General features: G+C 34.9%; 1 protein-coding gene across 2 annotated transcripts in view; it reads right to left on the minus strand.

The window, feature by feature from the left end:
• Positions 1 to 226: 226 nt before the first annotated feature.
• Positions 227 to 27342, minus strand: part of LOC118275105 (ras-like protein family member 10B) — a 72089-nt gene continuing 44973 nt past the window's right edge. Inside the window, exons 1-3 of one of the 2 annotated variants that reach the window (XM_035592541.2) lie at positions 23837 to 24329; positions 10340 to 10488; positions 227 to 3961 (exon numbers count right to left, since the gene is read on the minus strand). In XM_035592541.2, the coding sequence (XP_035448434.1) occupies positions 3341 to 3961; positions 10340 to 10488; positions 23837 to 23924 (858 nt within the window). In that variant the 5' untranslated portion in view covers positions 23925 to 24329 and the 3' untranslated portion in view covers positions 227 to 3340. Of the gene's footprint in view, positions 3962 to 10339; positions 10489 to 23836; positions 24330 to 27342 lie in introns of those variants that run through there. The other variant, XM_050696990.1, reaches the window with a different exon arrangement.

Below are 27342 nucleotides of genomic sequence, written 5' to 3' on the forward strand. Positions count from 1 at the left end.
TTTTTTGGAAGAAAACAAAAAATACGTGTTTAATATTTTAAAATAATATACAAGACGGACATTAAAATAAAAATGAGTCATCTTCCCTTTTGAGAGTTTTTGGTTTATCGGAAATTCTATCAAAAACAGTATACTTACGTTAAGTTTCAGCCAAGGTTCGTGATAATTTCCATTTATATGGGGTGAAAAGAACGTAGGTAAGGTAATTTCGGAAAACAAACTACAATTTAAAATCGTTCACAACGTTTTTATTGCACCGTGTAACATTTGTATAACGATACCTAAACTTACTTACATTTGTTTTTCTAGTCACACAGCAATAATATACAAGTATTTGGCTTCATGAAAATACAGAAAACATAAGATTTCAAACAGAAACGTTCTCAAACATAGGTTCATTAATATTAACAATTTTGGTCACTAGTAAATATTTTATGACAAATAAATAAAAAAAGAAATTCAAATCATGTTAATTCCAAATTTAAAAACATCTGACAGGTAACATGACGTAACGTAACTCAAATCTCTCTTACCGCCAAACATTCAAAATGTTCTCAAACGTCATAAGTGTCAAAATATTTAACTGTCAAATTAGACAATTACGTCAAAATGACAATGACATTGACATTGTAAACTAACTGATTGCATTATTGGGCAATTATTTAACTCACATGTTACCTAAATCCTCACTTTTCTAATAATTATAATAATATTTAACTGTAAATAACTATTACCTATCAATTCTAACTTCACACAGCAATTTATACAATATTTATTGTTAAAAATGATATTTTTTAAGTTCGTGTCAAACTGAGAAATGTTATCTCTGACCCATTTCTTACATCTTCATATTATAATTTCAATCAAATCACATCTTAGCGCAGCAGGCTTACCGGGGCTCCGGCTCGAAAAGCAGGAGTAGGAACGGGGTGATTATTCGTCAGTAAAAGTTTGACACTCCCTCCCGCCTCGCCCAAGGCGAGAGAATTCATTGGATGGATTTTCCCCCATCAAAAAAGGCGCATTTTCTAAACTTTTTCCAAAGTCGAGATAACATTACTCACTTTCACCAAAACTCGTTCAAACACTGCGATAAACATTGTAAAAAATATTCTAATAACTATAAAAATGCAACAAATTGTAAATATATCATTATTTTACATCGTAAGGGTTGTACCTAATGCTAGTAAAGAAATTGTTTACAAACAACATGTGATAGAGGAAGCACATTCATAAAAAGCACAACACAGAGTCATTATAGGACTAGAAGAATTCGGTATATAATATCTACTATTCATTGAGAAACATAACAAAAAGAAATTTAAAAACATCATCCTTTATAAAGAAGATAGAAATGAAATAGTAACTAATGGTTTTAAAACATTAGTTGAAGAAATGAAAAGAAGTAATATGAAAAATAATGATGATAAGAATAATCTCTCGTATATAGGGCTCTTACTCTTGAAACCAATCTTAATGTCAATGCAATTTCAATCCAATATAATCTCAACAAACAACCACAAGTCCACAATCGTAGCTGTTAAACTAGCTTTCAAAGTATGGAATATAAAGCTAAACTCAATACCATTTAGTTTATTCAATATCCACACAGCACGGACGCAATGTGCGCTAGTATTGCAACTCAAGAGTACGAAATTTCACAATACCAATTGTCCATCGATCGGAATTGGATTCAAGAGTAAGTCCCCAGATCTTAATGTGTCAGTTACACGTTATTTAATCTATAAAATTGTACACACAATTATTCACAACTTATCAGGTATGTCGAGATTCTAAACAGTATCTAGATATCGAAGACTTAGTAGAAAAGTGTAAAAGTACCCTGAAATAAATTTAATACACGAATAAGTTAAAGCTTACATATTGTTAGAAGGGCGTATTACTATGGTGGGATCATGAAATTTGATTACAAAAATATCAACTATGAAGAAAATTTTGGGACTCTAGACAACCATTTTGTTGAAATTGAAGCATATTTTTTCCTTACTACGAAGAGTGAGATGAACACAAGGCTTAAAAACGCAGATAGTATTGATGAAATAGCATATAAACAGAATGCAATTAATAAAATTGGCAGTAATGATAATGAATATCAACTCATTTCAATAAACACAAATACACAGGCAACAGAAATAATTGAGCTTTTGTTTAAACTGTTCAACCAATATCAATTTCATTTTATATTCATTTCGTGTTATAACATCATTTGCGAACCCACTTTCTACAAAGCCCAAAATAAATTGAATTCTCCGGTATTTAATCAGTAATTTAAATAATACCAACAAGCGTTGGAAATCGAAATTCATTGAAGTCATTGTGGCTTTTGGCAAAAACGTTATTCTAAAGGATAAATCCTATCATTGTGACGCTTGAAAAAGTATCAAATTTGAAGTAAATTCAAGGAAGAAATAAAATATTAATAACGTTATAACAACGGCAATAAATTGTGTCCAAAGCTATATTCAGGCAAAAAACGTAATATTTCTTTTCGTATGTCATAATTGGGATTGGTTTTGGCACAAATCGTTCGTGGAAACCGCTGTCCTCTAATACAATGAATTATTACGGTTTCATTATGGGTTCCAAAGGGATCAAAGTGTGATCAATCCATTATTTATGTTTGTACGATCATTATTCCACAATTGTCGTATAGTTCCATGAATTGCGTCAGCTGAATTGGTTATTGACCCAATAACTGTGATGGGAATACGAAATTATGTAACAATATTTACTACTCATACAACCGTTTCGAAACATTAAACATTCGCATTATTAACAGCATTCATTATTTCTAAATTGTGTGCGTTTAGACGTGAAGTGGACTTGATTGTTTCAATAGAACCAAAAATGGCTGGTAACTAGGTATTTAGTTTAATCAAAATCTTTTCAAAATGGTTCTACTTAACTCATTTTAAGTGTAACAGAATAAGAGAGAGATATTAACAAGAATTACACAAATCAAGGAACTCTTAGTAGAAGACCAACTTTCAAATTGGTTCGAAGTTATGTGAATTATGAACCAATTTTATGAGGGTTAGATTGGATTTTGCACAAACGAAGCCCATCGAAAGTTTACAACTGCAACTTTCTAAATTGATGAATCAGCAAAATTGCTGCCCACACGAGCAGTGAACGGTCAATTATAAAACCTTAAAATAGATAAACACCCCTTTGGGATTACACAGCTTCCGTCACTTAATTAAATTGGATTAGATAAACAAAGATTTATGGGACAAAGTAATCTTGTAAAGACTTCTTAGGAGCCCAGTTTATGGTTCTATTAAAATAATCAAGGGAAGGGTCAAAGTAATTAACTGTGCTAAGCAATCACGCACCGAGTCTCATGTGTACTCCCACCAGCCGAGGAGTCGGGAGGTGGCTCCGAGCTTCGTCCTCCACCACTCCACTCGAGAGCATCTATCATTTCCATGAGCTCTTTGAACACAGCTATGACTCTCCAATTATATTTAGCTGAACACTCCACGTAGCCACACTTCCAGTGCTTACGAACTAAGTTTACGATATTTCTTCTCTTCTCTCTTGAGTCTCCGCAGGCGCTCTCAGCTATCGCAAGCTGCTGGAGTCCACTCGCTGCTGACGGAGTGTTACTACATAGTAGATCCTGTTTATTGCCGACAACTAACACTGGCACGTTTCTCATGTCCCGACTTTCCACCATTTGGTCTCTCAAAGTTCGTATGTACTGGAAAGTTTCAACGTTAGATAAATCGAAGACTAGGATGTAAGCTGTAGCGCTTCTAAGTCCATAAAAACGGTAGTGAGCCCACTCGTAGTAGGAATTTATTGGGAAGTACGGTATAACTGGTACGTCCGTAATTTTGACTTCGTATAAATGCTCGTTGATGATCACCGAAGGGTAGAAGGTATGTTTACGGTCGGTTGGCACGTACTCCTCCGAGAAATCGCTCCACACGAATTGCTGCGAACAAGGAAAAGGAAAACGGTTTTTAAAAGGGGTTTTGTAAAGTGACTAAGATGGATTTGGGTTGGATTCATTAATCACCGTATAAGCTGAGCCTCACCTCGCCCGGATGTGTCGTTATCGGGCTGACGACCCGGCATCAAGTGTGCGACACGGGCGGTGACTCTGACAGTTAGGCTCGAGTAACTTTGTCTTTGGTCCTAGGGGGGTTGATTCGGTACTCTTTTGTGGCCTGTTTTTGTTTACCTTTAAGGTATTGCATATGTGTTTGCATTTGCTTAAAAATAGAGAGGCATTATGTGGGTGTGTTATGATTTAAAGTAACAGCAAGAAAATGTTCGTTGTGTTGAAATATATATTAATGTATTAATTTACTTTTGGGTATTCAAAACTACATTGTTCAGAAAAATAGAGATACAACGTCAAACTCTATACAACATCATATTCACAGAACCGATGTTTCAACAAAACAAAAATCCTCTAAATGCAAATCTTACTCACTCCACACATTGCGATCACAAAATTTGACTTTGTAACAGAACAAACAAAGTTTATTCATGACAAACCAACAAACAGTACAAAACTAGCGCCCAGGTGTTCTGAGGTAAATGGAATTGCAGTTGTTTTTGAACTTTCTGAACAACTGTAGGTGAAGCTTCGAATGTTTGTGTGTGTTCAATTTGTGTTTCTATTTGAAATAGTGCTTGCTCATATAATTATAAAAAATGGTGAATGAATCCCTCAAAACGATGGTAAACGCAGGATTGCAGGTGACTGGGCTGATGGTCATTGCCTCTACTGTCACGTGATAATACTAATACTCTACTAATCACGTCATAATATACGCGAGAGCACAAATAAGCCACGTTGCGTCAATTGACGCACTTGTAACGCCTAGTGTTTCAAGTGTCAATGGGCGGCGGCGATTGCTTACCATCAGGTGATACGTCTGCTTGTTTAACGGCCATGGAATGCCTGCCGGCGTACTCCATAAAAAAGAAATTGACGAATGCATGCATATTTCAGAAATACTAGGAGGCCTACAAATGACAAATGCTTTCATCTTGCTTAGAAACAATGAAACATATTTACCAAGGGGTAACGTTAAAACCGCCTATAGTTTTTGATTAATGCATTTGTGAATAACGTTTCAAATAGACAAAAGGCCATATAAAGCACTGTCAAATTCTAACTAAAAATCATAAGGCAAATCTGTCTGTATTGGTAAGGGTGTTATTTAAAACTACCGATACATTATGTATGTTAAGGCAGCCTCAAGTATATGGTTTAGTAAAATATTCATAGAATATTTGATCAGCTAGTTACACATGTACATATCTGATTATGTCATATTGCATTACGCGAGGTAGGATTCAGAAACAAGATGGAGAAAAGTTTTTGAACATATGTATCTATGATATTCTTTTGGAATATATTTTAACTATAATTTTGTTTGTCTGTAATTTTTCTATTTGTTTTACTTATACTGAAAAACTTAATCGGCCTTGTTGGTCGGTTGACCAGTGGTCGCAAGTGCGACTGCTGGGCAAGGGGTCTGGGGTTCGATTTTCGTGTCGGGTAAAGTATTACTGGGTTTTTTCTATTTTTTGGTAAATTGGTACACCTCTGCTTATCCCTTCGGGGATAAACGGCGTGGCGTTGCGTGTAAAACTACGCAATGTTGTTATGTATTTTCTATCAGTAATACTTTCTGCCCATTATAAAGTATGTGCCTCAAATGTGTTTCATTAAATTAACCACCGAACTCAAATTCATTTAATGGTTACTTAACCCAGTCCTTAGCAATTGTTTTCGGAACAAAATCATCAATTAATGAAATAGTTTAAGTAGTTATTAAATGTCTGTGAGTTTAGCAGTAAGAGAGTTCAAATTAAAAGCTAGCTATTTTTCAAGAACTAATTCTAAAGAAACCCACAGTTTACAAATCAATTTCCAACAGCTAACATTTCACTCAATACTCTTTACACAGTTCACACACGCCGTGAAACCAAAATAAAACTAAACTAAAGCGAGCTAAACTAAAAGTTACACACATTATTTCACTCGATATAACGTTATTGCCAGTCGATCGGTTATAATAAACCTCTTTACTAACCGTCCCACATCCCGGGTCATTTTCTAACCACTTTCACACTGAAGCGAGGTTAAAAATATCGGAAAAATATAACTCATCACTTCTCAAGCCTCTCAGCACGTGTAGTAAAGCTCTATCATACTTATATGCTCCTGGTACTTTGATAGTTCGAATATAGTTGTAGAAGGAAAGCTTTTTGAGGGATAGTTTCTTTTTAATGTTTCATCTAGTCATCATATTTCAAGCAGCTTTTCAATACTTGTTGAGTGTACGTGTAGTAATCTCCTATAATATTTATATACTCCTGGTACCTCAACTAGCGTTTTTAAAGCAAAATATGGGGTGGTGGATACCTATTAAAGAACATTTCCATTGATTTACTTTTGAAAAAAAAATCATAGAATTAATTTCAAAATCCTTTTAACTATTCCTCCATTCTAAAAATATTTTCTAACCACTTTCATATTAAAGCGAGGTTAACAGTGCTTGTTATCGCAGAGCAGCCGGTGCAATATCGGAAAAATTTAACTCATCGCTTCTCAAGTAACCGGGCCTTTCAGCACGTGTTGAGTGTACGTTCTATCATACTTATATGCTCCTGGTACCTAGTCTAACGTTTTGAAAGGAAAATTGTTCATTGGTTTAATAATAATTTGATTTCATTTTGATCAAAAACCTGTGTGAGACTGTTAAACTATCGGTCTCCTATACAAAATAGAAGTTTGCTATAATTTCCAACCTTGGCAAACGTGTTGGAGATTGCAGTTTAAAACGGATCAAGTTTATCAAAGAACGCTTTTTTGAGGAGACAAATAATTCAATTACTTCTCTTGTCTTGGGTGACACGAGAGAGCCAGAGTTCTGCTGACTAAAACTTAGGCTACCTAGACTTTTAGCAGATATATAGGTAATGTTTCTAAGCTTATACACATCAATCGGTTTTAATAACTTATCTTATGTTAATAGGCTTCTAAAGATAATCCTAAAACGCTTTTTGCTTGTGAAGATTAGAATGTGCTACGTTTCAACGTAGACACATTCCCAAATCTAGATAGATAAATAATTTAGTATGGCCATATGAGAAAACATCACAAAATATTGCGACACGAAGCTGCGGGGGTACGTCATCTAGTACAATTATATTCCTTTTTACGTATTAAGGAAAGATATTTTAGCTAATAATGCTAATGTAATATTGAGGAAACACGAAAAACATTACGCACAGGGAAAACATGACAAAATAATATAATCAAAAGTAATGGAACTGAGAAATAATAACAACGGTATGATAACAGCGTACATGCTTGAGAAAAATAATGTTGAATAGACAGACAATCAATCATTTTGACGTATTGTTTTCGGTGGCCCTGTTGCGTAGGCCCATGTGTTATATACATATATATACTTGTTTCATAAAAACAATGACGAAATAAGAAAGTGAAAATATATTAGAAATGTACTAGTAAATGTGAAAGCTATTTATTTATCTGTCTATCAAGTTGAAAAGAAATAAAATTTAAATGGATTTTGAAGTGTTGTTTCAAATTGAATTTAAATTCTATCAGATTTGTCTGCGTATGTCAGTGGCGGTGTAAAATAAATGTTTATTTATTAGATTAAAATTGAATTTGGATAAACTAAATCCGCTAGAAAAATATAAGCTCTAAATAGATATTCTCAGAATCGATTTAGTTCTATCAGTTGATTCGAATATTTATGAATAACCTGAAAAATATTGTTAGTGTAGATGTTTTTTTCGGAAGAAAATTAGAAAAAAATGGCTATAAATATGATAATTATCTAAAAATAGTAAGAGATGAGCAACGTGAGAAATCGTTATTTTTAGTAATTTTTTTGTGTGGTATAAGCCGATAAACGAACAGATGGGTCACCTGATGGTAAGCAATCGCTGCCGCCCATGGACACTCGAAACACCAGAGGCGTTACAAGTGTGTTGCCGGCCTTTTGGGGGTTAAGAATTGGTTGTTGGGGAATTCAGCATTGGGGAGGGGAGCAATTGGGCCTCCGGAAATCACACTCACACAACGCAAGCGTATTTTATGTGAGGCCGTGGTATCACTCCGGTCGAGTCAGCCTATTCGTGCCAAAGCATGGCTCCAACACTTATATGTCTCACATCAATTATTATAAACATCATGATGATGTTGAAAAAAATGGAGAAAATGGACACAATAATATGAAAATCTTTAAGATAATCAACCTTTCTTTATAAATTTTATAAAATCAAATGTCAAATGGCCTAACTAATTATACACATAACACGAAACACAAAACCACAATTCGACCATCACAACTCACGCTACTAGAAATCTTAACACCACACTAAGTCTACTCAAATGCGAAATAATCTAATTACACATTCCATTTCCAACGACTTACACCTGTGCCCTAGATAGTTAACGATCCGAATTCTCATAATATGGTGTAATATAACCCTACTCAAGCTTTGAGTGAACCTCCTAGGATCGAGTGTCGAGAGATTATGGCTATTACCCCTACCTTTATGACAGTTGACATTGTTATATAGACGTCATATGTCATCGGCCATTTTTTAGTTGAGCTGTCATTTATTTGACAGGTTAAAATGGGCGGATTATTTCTATGAGTTATTTTAGCGGGGTACTGTTGGGGTTTCGTTGTGTGAGTAGGTTTACCGGAGGCCCAATTACCCCTTCCAAATCTTCCCAATCCCCGATTCCTCAACAACACTTTAATTCCTAATCCCCAAAAGGCAATGCATTTGTAACGCCTCTGGTGTTTCAAGTGTCCATGGGCGGCGGCGATTGCTTACCATCAGGTGATCCATCTGCTCGTTAAGCTTATTCCATAAAAAAGCCAGTAGTGCTGTTTAGAGAATATGGCATTATATCATATTTTCTTATGTAAAGAAGGCGAATAGCCTCTTTTGGACTGTTCTACATACATACTTATGTATAAAGGTCTATTTAAACCTCTTCTGTCTATATCTCTATTTGGTTGAGACGGATCAAATATTGTATCCCGAGGCATTTTCTCTAGTGGATCGTGAAAAAGTGAGCAAATACAAACTAACCTTGAAAGATGGATTTGCTTCCGAAAAAGTACCTACAGGTCGAACCGAAGGCAAATATGAAATAGGTTTATTTAATCAAAAGAATGAAGAATAAGTTTTTATTATTTTCATACAAGTTCCACAATGTTGGTTTTAGAATGATGAAAGTTGGCATGGAAAACCTTAAAAATGCTTATGGTCCATTGAAGGCCGCATCATCACTTACCATCAGGCGAGATTGCGGTAATCAATTAATGTAAAAAAATACTCTCACCATACTGCCACATACTGGGCACAATTCTGAAATTTTACTCAGTGTTCAGACTCCGTGCTACTACTGAGAGTAATCGTTTACCCGACCCAGGAATCCAACCCGATACCCTTTGCCCGCGACCCACTTGCGACCACTCAACCAACGAGGCAGCCTATAATTAAAATATCTCCACAACAAAAAGACTAAAGCCTACCAACGTTTCTGAATACCGATATTTATATTAAAAAGCTACATGGAAATGTGGGCTCCATTTTTCACGCCTCAAAGCCTAAAATCGTACGCATAGTTAATGAATCGGAAAATATGTCGAGTCATCCGCATGTGAACTACATTGACGGTGGTATAATCTTTTATTCTCAATACATTGTACTGGTGAAATCTTGATGGCTTTATTTTGTACCTTATTGTTGTTGAGTGAAGAATGAATTTTCTTTGAGGTGTTTTTCTTATAGGGGTTTTAAGTGAAAATGTGGTTTTTAAACAATCCTCTTTTATTATTGTATTACGTGTCTATTTTAAATTTAGAATGATGTGTACCTATTGTTTAAATTTATACTACGCTATGGTTATTTTGGTCTGATTCGTATTGTTACTAACATTTAATTTTTATTTATTTTTAGGGCATCTAGCGGGTAATTCAGAAATTAGCACAAGCAATTCCTTGTTTAAAAAGTGATCTCCAATAATTCGTATCCAATACCGATTGGAATTGAAATAAACTTTTTCTATTTTATTTTATTTACTAGGTAAGGAAATAAATTTATTGTAAATATACAGTGATTTAAATTGTTTTTTTTTTTAATATGGTGTCGGTTCTAATTTCATATTTACACTCTTACCTGCATGACCTATAGCTTTATAAGATTGTTTAAGCCTTAGTTTTATAGCGAATCTTTTCTTATATGCTTAAAATGTGTGGTGTACATAAATAAACAACGAAAAAATCCTATTTACCTGTATAATACTAGTTTTCCCAACAGCAGGTGCTCCAAGCAGCACCACTTTGACGAGGTCGAGGCTGTCGGGACTGGGCTCCAGACTGGGAGCCCCCCCCACTGTCAGGGTACCCCCACCACCTCGCTCCAGATAGTCCAGGTCCAATTCTAGAACAAATAGAAAATACATATAAGTCATACATAAGTATATTTATTCAAAATTCTCTAAAATAACATTTTTTTTTATAACGTCACGGCCTTAATCCCCGAAGGGGTAGGCAGAGGTGCACATTGTGGCACATAATGCTAATGTACACCCACATTTCACAATTTATGTTGTAAGTCCCATGTAATAGGTGGTGAGCCTATTGCTATATACCGGGCACAATTCCAGACTCCGTGCTACTACTGAGAAATTTTCGAAAAACCGAAAAAAGCCCAGAAATATTTTACCCGACCCGGGAATCGAACCCAAGACCCCTTGCCCGGCAGTTGCACTTGCAACCATTCGGCCAACGAGGCAGTCACATTTTTAAATACTACTTATAAAATAAAATAAAATATAAAAATAGGAGCCGACCAGTAGCGGGAGCATGGTCTAAGCTACCGGTGGTTAGGGCTCCAGAGACAGAAACCTCCTCACAATACGTGCCGTTTCAAGGAGTACTGCCTTCTGCATCAGGCCCTTGATCCATCCGCCCAACCCTAGCCTCCTAAGGTGGTTGTCGGTTAAGTCATTATTTTTATGTCAGCCAAAACACTGGTATTTTCGTTTTTATGCGATACAGGTTAGAGAGATTTATTTTGTTGCGGGATCCAAGACAGTTATTAATGTCTCTGGGACGCGCCGGACTTCAGTGTTCTGGTACTTTCTTACTTGTATCTACTTTAAATCCTGGGTTACATGAGTTGCAGCGGTTGAGAGATTGCGGCGGGCTTGTCCCAGAGCAAATGAGTAGAAAAGCGCTCCAGAGCTACACTTGATTTCAAGAGACCATGGAGACTCGCAACATCAGGGAAAAGACAAAAGCGTTGTCGGTATTTTAAAAAGGAATGCATGTTTTTCTTGAAGTACGTATCGGTAATTTCATCTATGTATAAGTATGTGTAAACACATTTCTGGTCAATCAGAAAAAAGACAAGCAAGCAAGCCTCAATTTGAAGTAGAGACTTTTCTTACTTAGAGGAGTTTTAGTGGTTGCAAGGTTAATGGTAAGAATTTGCAGCAAAAGCCAAATATGTAGGTAGGTATTATGGACCTTATATCATAGTTACATCTTATGATACTTAGATGCTTCACCCACCATTTAAACTTGGTTTAACATACCTATGTAGTTATTTGAGCGGACGTGAATTCGAAACGTTTAGACATGAATTCTGTTTCAGACCATACTTAGACATAAACTACAGACAGAGATTTTAGTCAAGAATTTCTCATCATCTCATCACCCTTTGTGGTAAATGGGAACCAAATTCTACAACTATTACAATTGTGAAAGTGTGTATGTTTGTTTGTTATTACCCCTTCACTTCAAAACAGCTGAAGGGATTGTGATGAAAGGTGAAATAAGGGTAGATTATGGTCTGCCATAAAACAGGCTATTTTTTTATCCCACGCGAACGCGGACAAAGCCGCTCACAGAAGCTAATCTTTATATGTATACAATGTGATAGGCTTGGGACTTCTAACCCGTTAAGGCTGAGTACTACATCTAATTTTATCGACAAAAAAAATTATATGGGGGGTTGAAACCCTAATTGAAAATATTGATTTGATTGGTAAAAATAATTCACAAATGATTTTTTTTTCTCACCAAAACATTATCAAACATATGAAAAAAGTAATGAATTAGTTAGCCAAGGTTATTAGCTACCGTTTGTCGTTTTTTTTTGTTTCTACGACGCATACAACCTTTGATATCAAAAAAAGTAAAAAAAATATTAAAATAGCCATAATTTTTAGGGGAGGGGATTCGACCCCTTCGACCCCCGACTTTTGTCGATAAAATTAGATGTAGTATTCAGCCTTAACGGGTTAGAAGTCCCACCCCTATCACATTGTATATAATTCTTCTGTACGTGTGTATGTCACTGAACTCCTCTTAAACGACTAGACGGATTTTGATGAAACTTTTTGTGTGTGTTCAAGAGGATCTGAGAATGGTTTAGATTCACAATTTTGTCCGCTGGACAATGTTTTTTTAATTAATTTTTAATTTATTAATAGTTGTTGATTTTGGAATGTTTTACATCGGATCCGACGGACGGCGCTACCATCGCAGTGTCAAATATTAATGACGTTAGATATTGTCATAACATTTGAATAATAATTTTCAGGTCACACACAAGGTCACACACAAGGTCCAGAATGTTTTAGCTTATTAAAAAAGTTTAAAATTTTCAAATTAACGTGTAGACAGGACAACGTCTGTCGGGTCCGCTAGTACTGTATAAATATTTCTTTACAGTAATTTATAGAAAAGAAGGTAGCAACAGCTTAATTTAAAATACACACAAAAATCAGAGAAAATTAGTACATGGAAACCAAATTATAATTTAATGAAACTCTTTGTAGTATATTTTATTGAGAATTTTCCTTAGTTAGGTATGTACCTAGCGAATGGAAACTGTGGTATTATTACATTTTATACAATTACGGGACAGGACACCAGAAATTTTGTCTATAGATAGTATTAAACTTTTGTATGTGATTTTTTCGTCCATGACAAGTTAATGTCGTGGTGGCCCGGAGGTTGAAATGGGCCGGCTCGACCGAAGTGATACCACGACCTCACAGAAATTTGACGTGAAACAACGCTTGCATTGTGTTTCGTTATGTAAGTGAGGTTACCGGAGGCCCAATTACCTCCCTTTCCCAATCTTCCCAATTCCCGATTCCCCAACAACCCTCAAATTCCTAAACCCCAAAAGGCCGGCAACGCACTTGTAAAAAATATTCTCCCTTAGTAACGAACAGAAACAGTATCATATTATTTTATATCATTACAATAAAAGGACTCGAGAAATATTATTTCATTTGATATTTCAATACATTTTCCTCTATAGGGTTCTACGCTATATTTTCGAAGAATTCCATTAAAGTCTACTTTCCGCGCATTAGTTCCCTCTTGGAAGTACCAAAGTAAACAGAGTGTTACCTAGAATTAGGAAAATGGAGGGATTTTTGTAAGAAAGTAGACTTTTACAGGGTACAATTTAATATATTATATCAATAGAGGTTATTAACTTTTTATGGTCTGTCTGCTCGTGTACCGGCGACGGATCACCTTCCATGAACACCCGTAATACTAGAGGCGTTACAAGTGCGTTGTCAGCCTTTTCGGGGTTAGGAATTTAAGGGTTTTTGGGTAAGCAATCGCTGCCGCTTGTGAACACTTGTGACACTAGAGGCGTTACAAATGCGTTGCTGGCCTTTTGGGGGTTAGGAATTTATCTAAGGGTTGTTCAGGAATCAGGGTTGGGAAGACCGGGGATGGAGATAATTTTATTGGGCCTGCGGTAACTTGACTCACGCAACGAAACAACGCAAGCGTTGCTTCACATCGGTTTTCTTTAAGGCCGTGGCATCACTCCGGTCGAACCGGCCAATTCGTGCCGAAGCATGGCTCTCCCACACGCATGACTCTCTTTAAACATCAATATATTTATCATGAATCACACAAAGAAAGCTATCTAAATTATCTTCAAAAAATGTCACACAAAAACACGCTACACTTTACAACATCAATAAAATCAAGAGCCCATGAATAATGGCGCATCTACCATCAATATATACACGACTACACGTAAAGCTATACATATCCAGTGTAAGCTGACCGTTGAATGTGTGGCAAGACCATACAGTGCGAGGTCATGATAAACTGGTTATGTATAGGTTAATGTGAAGCGTGTACAATGTATAAACAAAGCAACAAAGAGATCAGCCCCTGTGATAAATTACTCGTAATATTGATTCATCCCCCATTATATTTGTTTTTTACTCTTTTTGGGCAAAATATAAAAGATTTTTCTAGAATAACGACTCATTAAGCATTGAATGGTTCATTGCCGACGTATCGTTATGCCTTTTATCCCCGAAGGTGTAGGCAGAGGTGTACGTTACAGCACGTGATGCCACTGTATAATGTACATCCACATTTTACAACTTATGTTATAAGTCCCGTATAATAGGGGGTGAGCCTAATCCTGTATTACTGGGCACAATTGACTCCGTGTCACTATTTTTTTATTGGACAAGCCCACTACAACTTCCCAAAACCACTGAAACTCTAAACCACAACTAAACCAGGATTTACAGTAGATCCGTGCCACTATTGAGAAATTTCCGAAAAAACGAAAATAAAACCCAGTTCAGCAGTGCCCAGTTGTTATACATATTAACGGTGTAGGAAAAATCGACTCAAATTACACGAAATGCGAAAAACAAACACGTGCCTACCTACTCATTATTACGTTTTATTTACAAAAAGATTATGTTACCCTTCCATGTATAATTAAATACCTTTTCGACAAAACAAAACATGTTTATAAAGGCATACAAAATTGTAATTTCAATTGAAACATACAATATATACCTATCTTTATATATATAATTCTTCTGTACGTGTGTATGTCACTGAACTCCTCTTAAACGATTAGACGGATTTTGATGAAACTTTTTGTGTGTGTTCAAGAGGATCTGAGAATGGTTTAGATTCACAATTTTGTCCGCTGGACAATGTTTTTATAATTAGTTTTTAATTTATTAGTAGTTGTTGATTTTGGAATGTTTTACATTGGATCTGACAGACGGCGCTACCATCGCAGTGTCAAATATGAATGACGTTAGATATTGTCATAACATTTGAATAATATTTTTCATCAAAATGGTCCAGAATGTTTTAGCTTATTAAAAAAAGTTTAAAATTTTCAAATTAAAGACGTGTAGACAGGACAACGTCTGTCGGGTCCGCTAGTATATGTATATGGCAAAAGCCTCACCCCCTATTACATGGGACTTATAAGACAAATGGTGAAAACTGGATGTACATTGTACAGTGGAATTAAGTGCCGTAATGTGCACCTCTGCCTACCCCTTCGGGGATAAAAGGCGTGACGATACGTGTATAAGAGCACTCCAATAACTTTGAAGACAAATTAGAAACATCAAAGGAGGTTTTCATTAAAATATTCTTACAAAGACGTAGAAAAAAAAACTATAAGATATTACAAAAAGAAAAAAAATATATTATATTTTCATTCTCATATTTTATAGTTAAGTTAAAAGGTAATATTAATAAAAAAAAGGTACCTAGAGGTATTTTATGAAAACTTTCACGATTTTAATAAAAGTCTCGAGATGAAAATAAGATTTTAAAATGAAAATTATCAATTTATTATAAGCATTCATATTATTTTAGCTTTAATATAAATTCTTTTATATCTTTTTGACTTAAAGAAATGCGATGTTGTAAATGAAATATTTGCATATTTATTTATTTTATGTTTAAGAATATCTTATTAATTTTAGTGGCAACGAGTATGTTATTTAAGTGCCATGTTCTTTTTTATGGAATAAACCAGTAAACGAGGAGACGGATCACATGATGGTAAGCAATCGCCGCCTTTCATGGAAACCCAAAACACCAGAGGCGTTATAAATGCGTCGCCGGCCTTTTGAGTGTTAGGAATTTGGGGGTTTTTGGGGATTGAGAATATTAGAAATAGCTAATTGAGCATCCGGTAATGAGTGAGGTTAATTGTGAAAATCAAAGGCACGATAAATTCGCAAATTATAATTTATAACACCACAGAAGAGAACAAAGTTAATCCAACAACACTTACTACGGAACACACAAGCAAAACCATGGCACAAAAACAGCATGTAGAAGACAAGCAAAACCATGAAACAGAATTAGTCCAAGATATAAAGTTTAATAACAATATGATCGTTAAAGCAAATGATTTGTATTCAACAGAGTGAAGATAATCCAATATTAATTGAGATCCCATTTCAAAAGCAATCTTTGAAAACGGTAATAAGTATAAAATGAATATTCCCTTAGGTAATCTAGGTTTTTTGCTTAAGGTTCTACGTGAACCTGTTCCTTTATATCCTTTAAAAAGCTACATTTTTCCTTTGAAAGGCTTTTGTTTGCTGATTTAGGCTTAAGGCGTTTAATGGAACCTATATCTCGGTACTCCTTTAAAGACATTACTAGTTTTAAAATAATGTTATCACTAGAATTTTCTTCTGTGTCGTGGGTGCGTTTACAAACATACAAGTTCACATACACATGACATTCAGACCCGAAACAACAATTTGTGGATCACACAAAGAGTTGCTTCGTGCGGGAATCGAATCCGCTGTACGTTACGCGGCAGCTGCTTGTCCAAATGTCCAGCTCCCGCAACGATTGTGCAGTCGAAATCAGTGAACAGCTTGATTAAGGATTAGCGGTTTATCACTAAAGTAGCCATGTTTTTGGACCAATTAAGTACCTATCGTACATAAGTGAATTCTCCCCATAATGTATTTAATATGTTATTAAGTGAAACAGGACCAAATACAAAAAAAAAAAATAACTAAAATACTTAAAATAAACTTGTTCCTTAACAACCATCAATCGCAACACACAAAACAAAAACAAGAAAACTAGATGAATATCAACTTAAAAGAATTTCTAAATCAAAAAATCTGTCCAACACTGCATTGGTTTGTTAAACAAAAACCAAGATGGAAGAATGTTTCTGTCACTTTGATTCAGTAGAAGTTTCGCAAATGTTTTTATTCGTGTTCCGTGATAAGTCTCACAAATACTCTGATTTACTTCTTTCGACTAAAGAAACTAAGTTTACCAACTGCTAGTTTCCTTTTCGCTAACTAATAAATGTAGTTAAGTTGTTTACTTGTAGTTTTCGGTTGTTTCATTGGCTAAGTTGCAAACTGCGATTGCGAAGGTTTGGAATTCGTGTTTTGGGTAAAGAAGGGCTTTCTAATTTGAGGAATTTTAGCTAGGAAAGGAATTTGGGAACGCATTTGAAACTACACGACACTTAGTCTTGCGTGAGTGATATAGCAGCGAACGCAAAGCGGTGTGGTGACACGCGAATTCAACGCGATGCGGTGTGACCAAGCTAATTCATATTGATATCGCTCACCGCATCCTACGTCTGATTGGTGACGTTGGCCACGTCAATAGATTTAAATAGTTTGTTGTTTTCACGCCGCGGCGTACCGCTTCTAGATCGCTCACGCAAGACGTCGCGTTAGACGAAAACTTTCATTTGAAAATGGTCAGTGACGACCAAACAGAATTACAAAATAAGCAAGCAGAAAATGTAAAGAAAAATATAAAATAAAAAAAGTCACTTAACTCAAATTCAAATTCAAATCTTGAATTCGAAACAGAAACACTAAAAACAGATACATCAAAAGCTAAGAGAATTCATGAATATCTTTGAAACTAAAAAGAATTTGCAAGTCCCAATAAAATCCCAAAATATTCAGAACGTCTGTAAACTTAAACCAACAAGAGGTCTTAAAAGGCCTCATAAATTCTAGACTAGGGTTAGAAAACGAGTACTAGACAGTAATGGCTGAGATTAAATATTCATGAGGCAGAGAAACAGGTCTTCTTAGAGAAGGCACAATAAAACTAGAACCTAATTGCTCGTTAGCGGGATCTGGAGATGAGAATTAAAAGCTAAAAGTTCTAAATGAACTGATTTTCGGACAGTAAAATGTAGACAAGTTTATGGTAGGAGTAGGGACTATTGCTATATTATTATATGCCATTATTTTATATTACAGGGCTATTGTTCCTATTATAACCTAGTTACTATTATTCCTATTTATAGACTAGTTCCCTGCTCAAAACTGAGGGGTATTGAAATAACAGTGTTTTTTTCACATGTACATTGATTGAACTAACGGGTGTCCCAACAAGAACGCAAGATTTAAATTTGGCGGCATTCGAAGTATTATTGTTTGCCATTTGAACAAGTGTTATTGTTTGTTAGTATAAGGTATGAGGTTAGTAAAAATGGAGCGCTACACGATTGAAAATGAGGCAGGTCAAGCGCAAATAGTCAATCATGGTGTTCGGTATCGTAAAATGATAACCAGTTTAACCGTACCTCGAATTGAAGAAATGGATTTGGAGGACATGTGGTTTCAACAAGATGGCGCCACATGTCATACAACCAGAGAAACAATTTAATTGCTGCATCAGTAAGTCCCGGTCGTGTTATTTCACGTTTTGGAGACCAGAATTGACCGCCTAGATCATGTGATTTATCAACATTAGACTTTTTCTTTGGGGTTTCTTAAAGTCGATGGTTTATGCGAATAAGCCGACGACGACTCAAGTCTTAAAAAGGAAATTGGATGCTGTATTAATGAAATACCGCAGCATTTATGCAAAACGGTCATTGAAAAATTCATTAAAAGATCGTGTATGTTTCAGCAAACCAGCGGCAGCCATCTGCCCGATGTATTGTTCCATAGATAACCTCATCTTCTCTATTTTACGATATTATAAAGCTTTCACGATTTTTTTAAAGATATCTGCGTTTTATTTAAAATTCAAATCTTGCGTTCTTGTTGGGACACCCTTTATAAACTAACTATACTAAATGATTGATTGAGAGTCAGGTTTATTTAATTCTCCTAGAATCTCATTGAAATACAAATCAGATTAAGCCAAAATAATATTAGCTTAATGGGAATGCCCAATTAGTTGTCTTATAATACGTAAAGTAACTCCTAAATGCTATCAGATAAATATCTCAGAACAATTCTGCTAACCAAAATATACCATTTCATATTCCAAACATCAAAAAGAACATCTCCCTTTACACCAGATTTACTGCTCAAACAAAAATACTTCACAAACAAGTAAACTGCAACCAGCACCCATATTTCAACCATTAACGATACACAAACACATCCTTCGTTCAATATCCGAAAATATTCGCAATAAATTCAATTTTACAGAAATTTATTGGCAACAGTAAACCAAATTCAGTGAACTTCATGCGAAAATGTTGGCAAATATTTAAAATTGTGTTGTGAGATATATATTAAGCGTAAGAAATAAAAATGTGAGGATATTAGGGGGAGAGCTTGGTATAAATCAGGGATGTTTTGGGCTTTAAATCTCGGATATACGATTTTTTACCTTGCCATGTCGCGACAATGTGTTGAGGAATTATACCGGGATTATTCTGGAGTTTAAGTATCTACATTTGTTTAAAATGCGTAAGTTAAAGTCTGGAGAGTTATATTACATTGTATACACAAATGTCTTGACTCATTTTAAGATTTAAATTATGGAAAAATACATTTAAATTTAATTATATAATCTACAATGCATCTATAGTGTACAGTGTGACCTACAATTTTAATACAATAATACGTTTTTAACTATAGACCCTTTCGGACACCGCAAAAGTAAGTTTTAAGTCGTTCGATGGAATAATTTCTATATTATTTAGACACTAACATTTCTGGTTACCCAGTGCTGGCAAACCACTACAATTTACTAATTGACATTCTTTAAGTTAAAAATCAATAAATCGATTTTTATTACGAGGCAGAATAAATTAGACAACTATAAAAGATAAAACCATCTTAAAGTCAATTTCTAATTAAACCATAAGCCGCTATTAAACAAATTAAATACCAAAACAAAGCAACAACATTAAGAAACAAAGCAACCATTTCCCAGTACTTCGTTTGACAGAAAGAGCTGAGAAGCACTACACTGGTAATAATCCAGAATGGCGGCATAGTACGCCATTACGACAGAACATGCTGTTCACTTTGAATCCATTCCGTTTGTGTTTACGCATTTTCTCGGCACTTGAGATAAAATTTCCACTCTATATTTGAGTTTTCAATTGTAATGTTTAAAAGAAGTAGATTAACATGTAAGAATGCTTTTCCATCAGAGCTGTGCTATGTTACGTTGCTGGATGCATTTGGCTTCCACCAAACATACACTTAGCTTAGCTCTGGTGGAAATAGGTTAAGATAGATATTTTTATATGGAAAATGGATGTGTGCTATAGATGGTTTCCCTATTAGTGAATAAGCGCATACTCGAGCTGCGCTACTTCCTCGTATAACTAGGTACATAGCTTAGTATCAGTGGAAACGGTCATTTAGTTACAAAGCTTAGCTATTAACATCTTCGAATCATTGCTACATAGCACATCTATGGTGAAAAAGCACGCTTACTCACCCGTTCTAATTATGATACTTTCTAATTATGATTACACATTATAAATAAGAAAAAATATCAACATCAAAAATCTTGTAAGTGACATACAAAAACCCTGTATGATGTTTAACATACCTCTGATACCACAAAAAGCAGTCCTCTCTTCATACGTTAACTTATAGCTTATAGCTTTAAATTTTAACATATGGGATACCCCATTACACTCTGAGCGCCATTACATCAAAAGTTTTATTCCTTCCCCCTTGTTACGCGTTTCTGTGCGTCTCAAGTAGGATACAATTTGAAGAGCTGGAAGTTTTTGAGGACTTTATAATACTTGAGAAAGTTAAAGCCTTCGATGTATGGATTAAGGAATAAAATGGATGTATGAATAAAAAAACGAATTGTTGGTAATGATTAAAGCTATTTCAGTAAGAATAGAGTAGAATAGAACCTGGGCGAATCTTAAAAAAAAATACACAAAATGTTAACAGCATCATTATCCTCAACCAAAAGTTAATAATTCTGGCGATTGGAACAAAATTTGGTTACAATAAATTGAGCCGTGTCACTCCTCTTAACCAATGCATTAAAAATAAGGTTGGATGATAATAAGCTACCACGATGCTTGAATAACGTGTGTGAATAGTGGTTTGTTACACTAAATTGTGCACACTAAATGTTGCACAAGTGAACAGTTTACCTTGATTTGTGTTAGTGAAAATTATTATTGCATACCTAGACAAAACTAATACTGAGAAAGTAAGCCAGATTGCGATTAAAACTAGAGAAAAAAAAGTTTATTATCTAATTTTCTTGAAAGTTAGAGGAAACTCCATTCTCTTTAGAGTTAATAAAGAAAATAAAATAAAAAATATCTCATTTCAAAAACCAGCTGATTATGTTACTTTCGAATGGACCACAGATCCATTTTACTTTAATCACAGCAATCTTCAAAAGAATATCAGCTACTTAACTGTAGAAGCAGGACAATAGTCTGAATGCAGTAAAGTGCACATAATAATTCACTTAGTAGCCATCAAAGGCGAAAATGGTAGAAATGGAGAAAATGGTCTGCAGGACTTTAAATGGGAGTGAAAAGAGAACATATTATAGTAGTACTACAAGGAGTAGCATCAACAGCCTATAAGGGGCTACTGCTGACTAAAGGCCTCTCCTCGTACAGAGAAGGTTTAAGCTTTTCACTACACTTGCTCAATACGGGTTGACGATTACAAACTTATACTACTACTCGTAAATTAGAAATTGTAATCTCAGGTTTCCTTAAGATGTTTTCCTTCACCATTCGTACGTGGTTTCTTAATAGTATTAGTAAGTATAACTCGGAAAAAAGTCAGTTTGGTACTTGTTGTTGGTAGTTTTAGTCGTGGTGTTGTGTTCGAAAGTCGAACTCCTAATATACTGCGCTCCATGGCCCGCTGGCAAATCTTGAGTTTTTTTCCCTTTAGTACGAGTAGGTAATTTTTCCAAGCTACTAAAATCTGTGTAAATTAACTTATTACTACTTTTTTCACTATTATATATATTATACTTTTGCTATTATATTAGTGATATATATAGTAATACTGACTGCTTTTCTATAATTACGGTCCATATTTTTTCCTTAAACCTTCGTTACTCACTTTCTTAGGTTAATAAGAACGATAACCCTTCTCACACGATTCGAGCAATTACTCGTATAGCCGAAGAGTCGAAAAGCATACCTATAATTGCTATAGCTATTTTCTTACCAATTTTCCTTTAGACCGTGAACTATTTCTCCATTATTGTATATAATGAGAAAGGCGTGGAGGATCGAACAATGGTATAACTAGAAATAAGATTGAAGATCAAATAGTTTTTGGTGATATCGATTTCTATTTACTCGTTCATCAAAAGTAAGTTAGATTTGGCCTGCACGGTAAAGTGATAAAAAACATCTATTTTAAGAAGTGCGGAGTTTTTGATGTGTGTTTTTGGGACAAATTGTAAGGTGTTGGGTTTGAGCTTACACAGTTTAGAAATTGGTTTGAGAATATCGGTTTAATTACAATTTAAAATGCCATTAGAGTGTATATAATAAAATCTGGAGTGGAAAGAAGAGTGGACTATTATATGTTGCACTTGACCAACAACTTTGGGACAAGAATAACACAAAATTGTATAAAATGATAAATTATATTTATTTATGTAAATAGGTTATAAGATAAAAGTTTTACACGTCAATCTCTAAAATAACAAGATGAGTCTGGCATTTACTATCGGACTCTGAGAAGAAATGCCGAAACAAAACTCAAACACTCTGAACTTTATAAACCAAAAACACCAATTTCTAACCCATCCCAAGATTACATGCTCAACAACCATACCTCATTAGTAAGCAGTCCTTTTTGGAAATCAAACAAAAGACTACATTACCATGACATTACATAATTAGGGCACCATATAATGCCCTTTATACGTCCACATTCTGTATACCGTGGCTAAATCTTCCTGAATCAGGATAGTTGGTGTAATCTCTAAATAATTAAGAGGGATTCTGGTCAAATGTAATCCAGGAACATATGTATTGGGCTCGGAATTAGTGGTTCAGATTGGGAAGCAATTAATTCTAGCTGTGATGGGTGTTGTTTTTTGGATTTGGGTATTTTGGTAGGTATGTGATTATACTCTGATTTTTTATACACATCACAATAAAATGTTTAATGCAGTTTAGAGCTTGCGTGCGTTTATCGTTGTGAAGCTTATATAATAGGTATCTAGTAATTCTCTTTGACAGTAATTTTAAACCCACTGTAATGTTATTAGCATAAATTAAAAAATACCTCAAAAATATTTAAAAGAACGAAATGTAGTAAAAGAAAAACTTTTATTATGTTACGAAAACCCGATACTTTATCAGCCTCTTAGGTGAAACATTTCTGATAGAAACTAAGAGGTTTTTTATAACGAGGTAATCCTCTTAAAACACCATGATTATCACTTATAGTAGGATATGACAGATCTCAACTTTAAAAAATGCAACCTTGAACGATTTTAACTTTTTTTTTGTAAATGACGTATACGCCCCCACTCCTAAACTTTAATTCGTTATAATATCTAAGTCCTATTATCGTATATGGCAAAATAAAAAAATACGTGTCTAATATATTTTCAGTAACGTACCTAACTAAATAGATTTTTATTTTTCAAACCCTATTATCATCCCTATCACGTACTCTGTCGGACACAAATTTTTAAGTTAGTAGTATTATTGTTATTTGTTTGCAAATTTTTTCTTCGAAACTCACCCAATACTTTGTTCTGCTTCGTACAATTCCCTCTGGTGTCATGGTCATCGTTCTTATCTTGTTTCGACGAATTGTCAAACCTATTCATTTCAGTATCACACTCGAGTCCCTCACATTTCTAACTTTTAACATCATTCGATATTTTGGTCACTTTATAACATGTTTTTCTTCTTAATTATCATTGTTTTTTTCTATTTTCATAATCTAGTTATCATATTTTCTTTAGTACTTAAACACTACACATCAAATACACTATTATATGTGTTTAATTATATTCTTATTTTACGACATTTTTTTTGAGAACGAAACGTCGATTTATTTACAACACATCGAAACACACACAGAATCACTAACTATTAATAAACTCAATAATTATTAAGCTTTAACTCAAATTCCACCAAATTCCACGACGTAATTCACAATTATCGTAAAATTGGCGGCAAAATCTGCGCAGAGCGACGCGACCGCCCCCTCTGACGTTCGGGGATCTACTAAAATGGCTTCGTATTCGCAAACCTCGCGAACGTGAAGGCGAGAGTCGTTCATTACACGGTTTATGTCATCCCCAGGTTCTTTTGTTGCTGGCTGAATTTTTATTTTTTATCTTATAGGTACTGGCCGAATATTTTCTTCATAAAGATTCTGTTTTTGAATTTTGAATAGTTGTCTGTTGCGGGTTTTAAATTGAGCGGGTTTAAACTTCTTAAAGGACTAATGGAGATTATTTTAGGTAATTATTATGTTTTTCATGATTTTATCGTCACGCCTTTTGTCCCTGAAGGGGTAGGCAGAGTACACATTACGGGACATTTTCACTAGAACTAGAAAAATAGGATAGGAGGTGAGCCTATTGCCATATATTGGGCACAATTCCGTGCTAGAAATTTGTGAAAAATCTAAAATAGCCCAGTAATTTTTTGCCTGACCCGGAAATCGAATCTGAGACCCTTTACCCGGCTGTCGCTCTTACGACCACTTGGCCAACGATGTAGTTTTTCGTGATTACTTTATGAATTTAAGTTAAATATTTATCAAGCGAAGTTTGATATTTTAATACCAAACATTCTCTTTTGACACCAAAAACCAAAGTATAAAGCACCATAATCATTATAAATATTCATAATCATGGCCCGCTTAATTACTTCCGCGAAAGAAGAAAATCTTCGCGAAAATAAAAAAACGTCACTCAAAAAAAAGTTAATCAATTTCGAAGCTTCCTTATTTACATTTTGGCACAGATACTTGCTCAGGATTAGATTTCAAAGGCTCTTAGCAGATTCTCAAGACCTTTAGATTCAAAGGAGATTTCAGTTCTACGTTTGAGTGAGAAACATTAAACCCTTTGTGTTCTGTAGCCTCAAAAGCTTAGTCAAAGATGGCTTTAATTCGAAACTTGACTCTATGCCGCATGGATTAAAACTGCAATTCGAGCGAGCATTGTTTGAAATGCTCTTCTGTTTTGTAGGATTAACGAACGTAGAATTTATATCTGTATAATGGACAAGTCTAAAATATGTTGATCTTTTTGAGTGTGAAAATTCTTTATGGTGGGAGCTCATTTTAGATTGGAAAAGTATACGTTGAACTGATGCTTTTTTTTGATGGAGGAAAATCATCAAATGACTTTTCCTGCCTTGGGTGAGGTGAAAGGGAGTGTCAGACTCTTACTGACTAAAAACCACCATGTTCCTACTCCTGCTTTTCGAGCCGGAGCATCGCGGTAATCCGCTAGGTAGTCTCTTGTCTGATGTTTAACTACCATTTTTTTTATGGTATGACGTAGCAAATGAATAGAGCTGACAGATCACCTGATGGTAAGCAATCAGCGTCGCCCATGGATACCCGCAATATCAGAGCCGTTACAAGTGCGATGTCAATCTTTTGGGCGTTAAGGGATTGGGATTCAAGATAGGAGGAATTAGACCTTCTTACCCGGCAAAATACATCGCAAGCATTTTTTCACGTCGGTTTTCTGTGAGGCTGTGGTATAATTCCGGTCGAGCCGGCCCATTCGTGCCGAAGCATGGCTCTTCTACACTTAAAATGTCGAGGAGGGAGGATGAATTTATTTCGTAAAATATTAAGTTACAAATGCGATTTATATTTTTGGATGAAACGTAAAATTCTTGTTAGTTAATTTACATCTTGAGTTTGGATAGGATTTGTTAAAATAAAAATGCAAATATAATTTTGTCTGTTGATTTAAAGTTGATATATCGACTTTCGTGAGATATACTACTACTGACCATTAGCAGTGCAACAATCGCAATATGAGCCTCTAGAGCTTGAAACATGTCGAGTTCCTCGTCAAACACTTACTTGAGTAGGCCGATAACATAATAATTACAGTTTTTGCCTTGATGACGCCCGTAATGTGTTTTTTTTTCTATTTATTTAAATTTTAAGATGGCCAGAAAACGTTTAAAGAAATCATATATGTATTGGAAAATATCTTTAATAAAATTTCAGCTTTAAGTCCTTCTTATAAAGTTCAAAATCCGATGAACAAAATTGGGTTATCTTGACGTGCTGTTGACAATATTTTTTGGCAGATTTAATAGATATTTTTTATGTGTGTAACAGACGGGGACCTTATAGTTATGATGTCAGGAGAAAAAAGAACTTATTTTATGTCTTTGATATTTGCAGTTCTTAGAGATCAGCATTTTTTCTTGTTATTTCTATCTATGGAAGATTTGTTCGTTTATTATACGAGTGGTTGATACCCATCAACCACTCTATAAAACTATCTTTATTGGTATTTTTATAGACGGCGAAAATAAACTATCACAGAGATCTATGCTTCAAAGTTACCGGAGGCCCAATAAGTCCCGTGCCCAATCTCCACCATCCCCAAATCCTCTAACACATCTAAAAGGCTCGCACCGCACTTGTAACGCCTCTGGTGTTTTGGGTGTCCATGAGCGGCGGCGAATACTTACCATTAGGTGGTCCGTCTGCTCGTTTACCGGCTTATTCCATAAAAGAGATATTATAATAGGTACCCACTACAATTTTACACACTACATTTAACATCCATTAATATCTGTCTAGTAACCTTAGATAAAAGACTAAAGAAATTAAAAAAAAACCTACATCGCAATAAATTTCTAACCCTTTCACCACTAATTGTGGGCTATTGTCTGAAGAAAATACAGGAAACCTTTTGTTCTAGCTTAGAACGGACCGACAAATCATTTTAATTCTTATAGTTTTACCTTTTTTATACGAGTTTGTAGGTCTTGGTTGTAATTAAAGAGTTGTAGTTTTATTTGTTGGTCTTTTTATTAATTCTATTCTATTACCGTCTCATTTATTTATTTACCTTACTTGTTGATTACATTTTTTAAATATTTAATTAGAGATAAAGAAGTAGCCCACCAGTAACGGGATAAATCCAAGCTATAATCTGGTCAAGGCTCAAGAGAGGAATTTCCGGACAATGATTGTTGAATCTACTATCTTAATTATTATGTTTTTCGGCGACACAACACAACGTGGCGAAT

The sequence above is a fragment of the Spodoptera frugiperda genome, chromosome 11 (genome assembly GCF_023101765.2).
Source record: "Spodoptera frugiperda isolate SF20-4 chromosome 11, AGI-APGP_CSIRO_Sfru_2.0, whole genome shotgun sequence".
Taxonomy (NCBI): Eukaryota; Metazoa; Arthropoda; class Insecta; order Lepidoptera; family Noctuidae; genus Spodoptera; species Spodoptera frugiperda.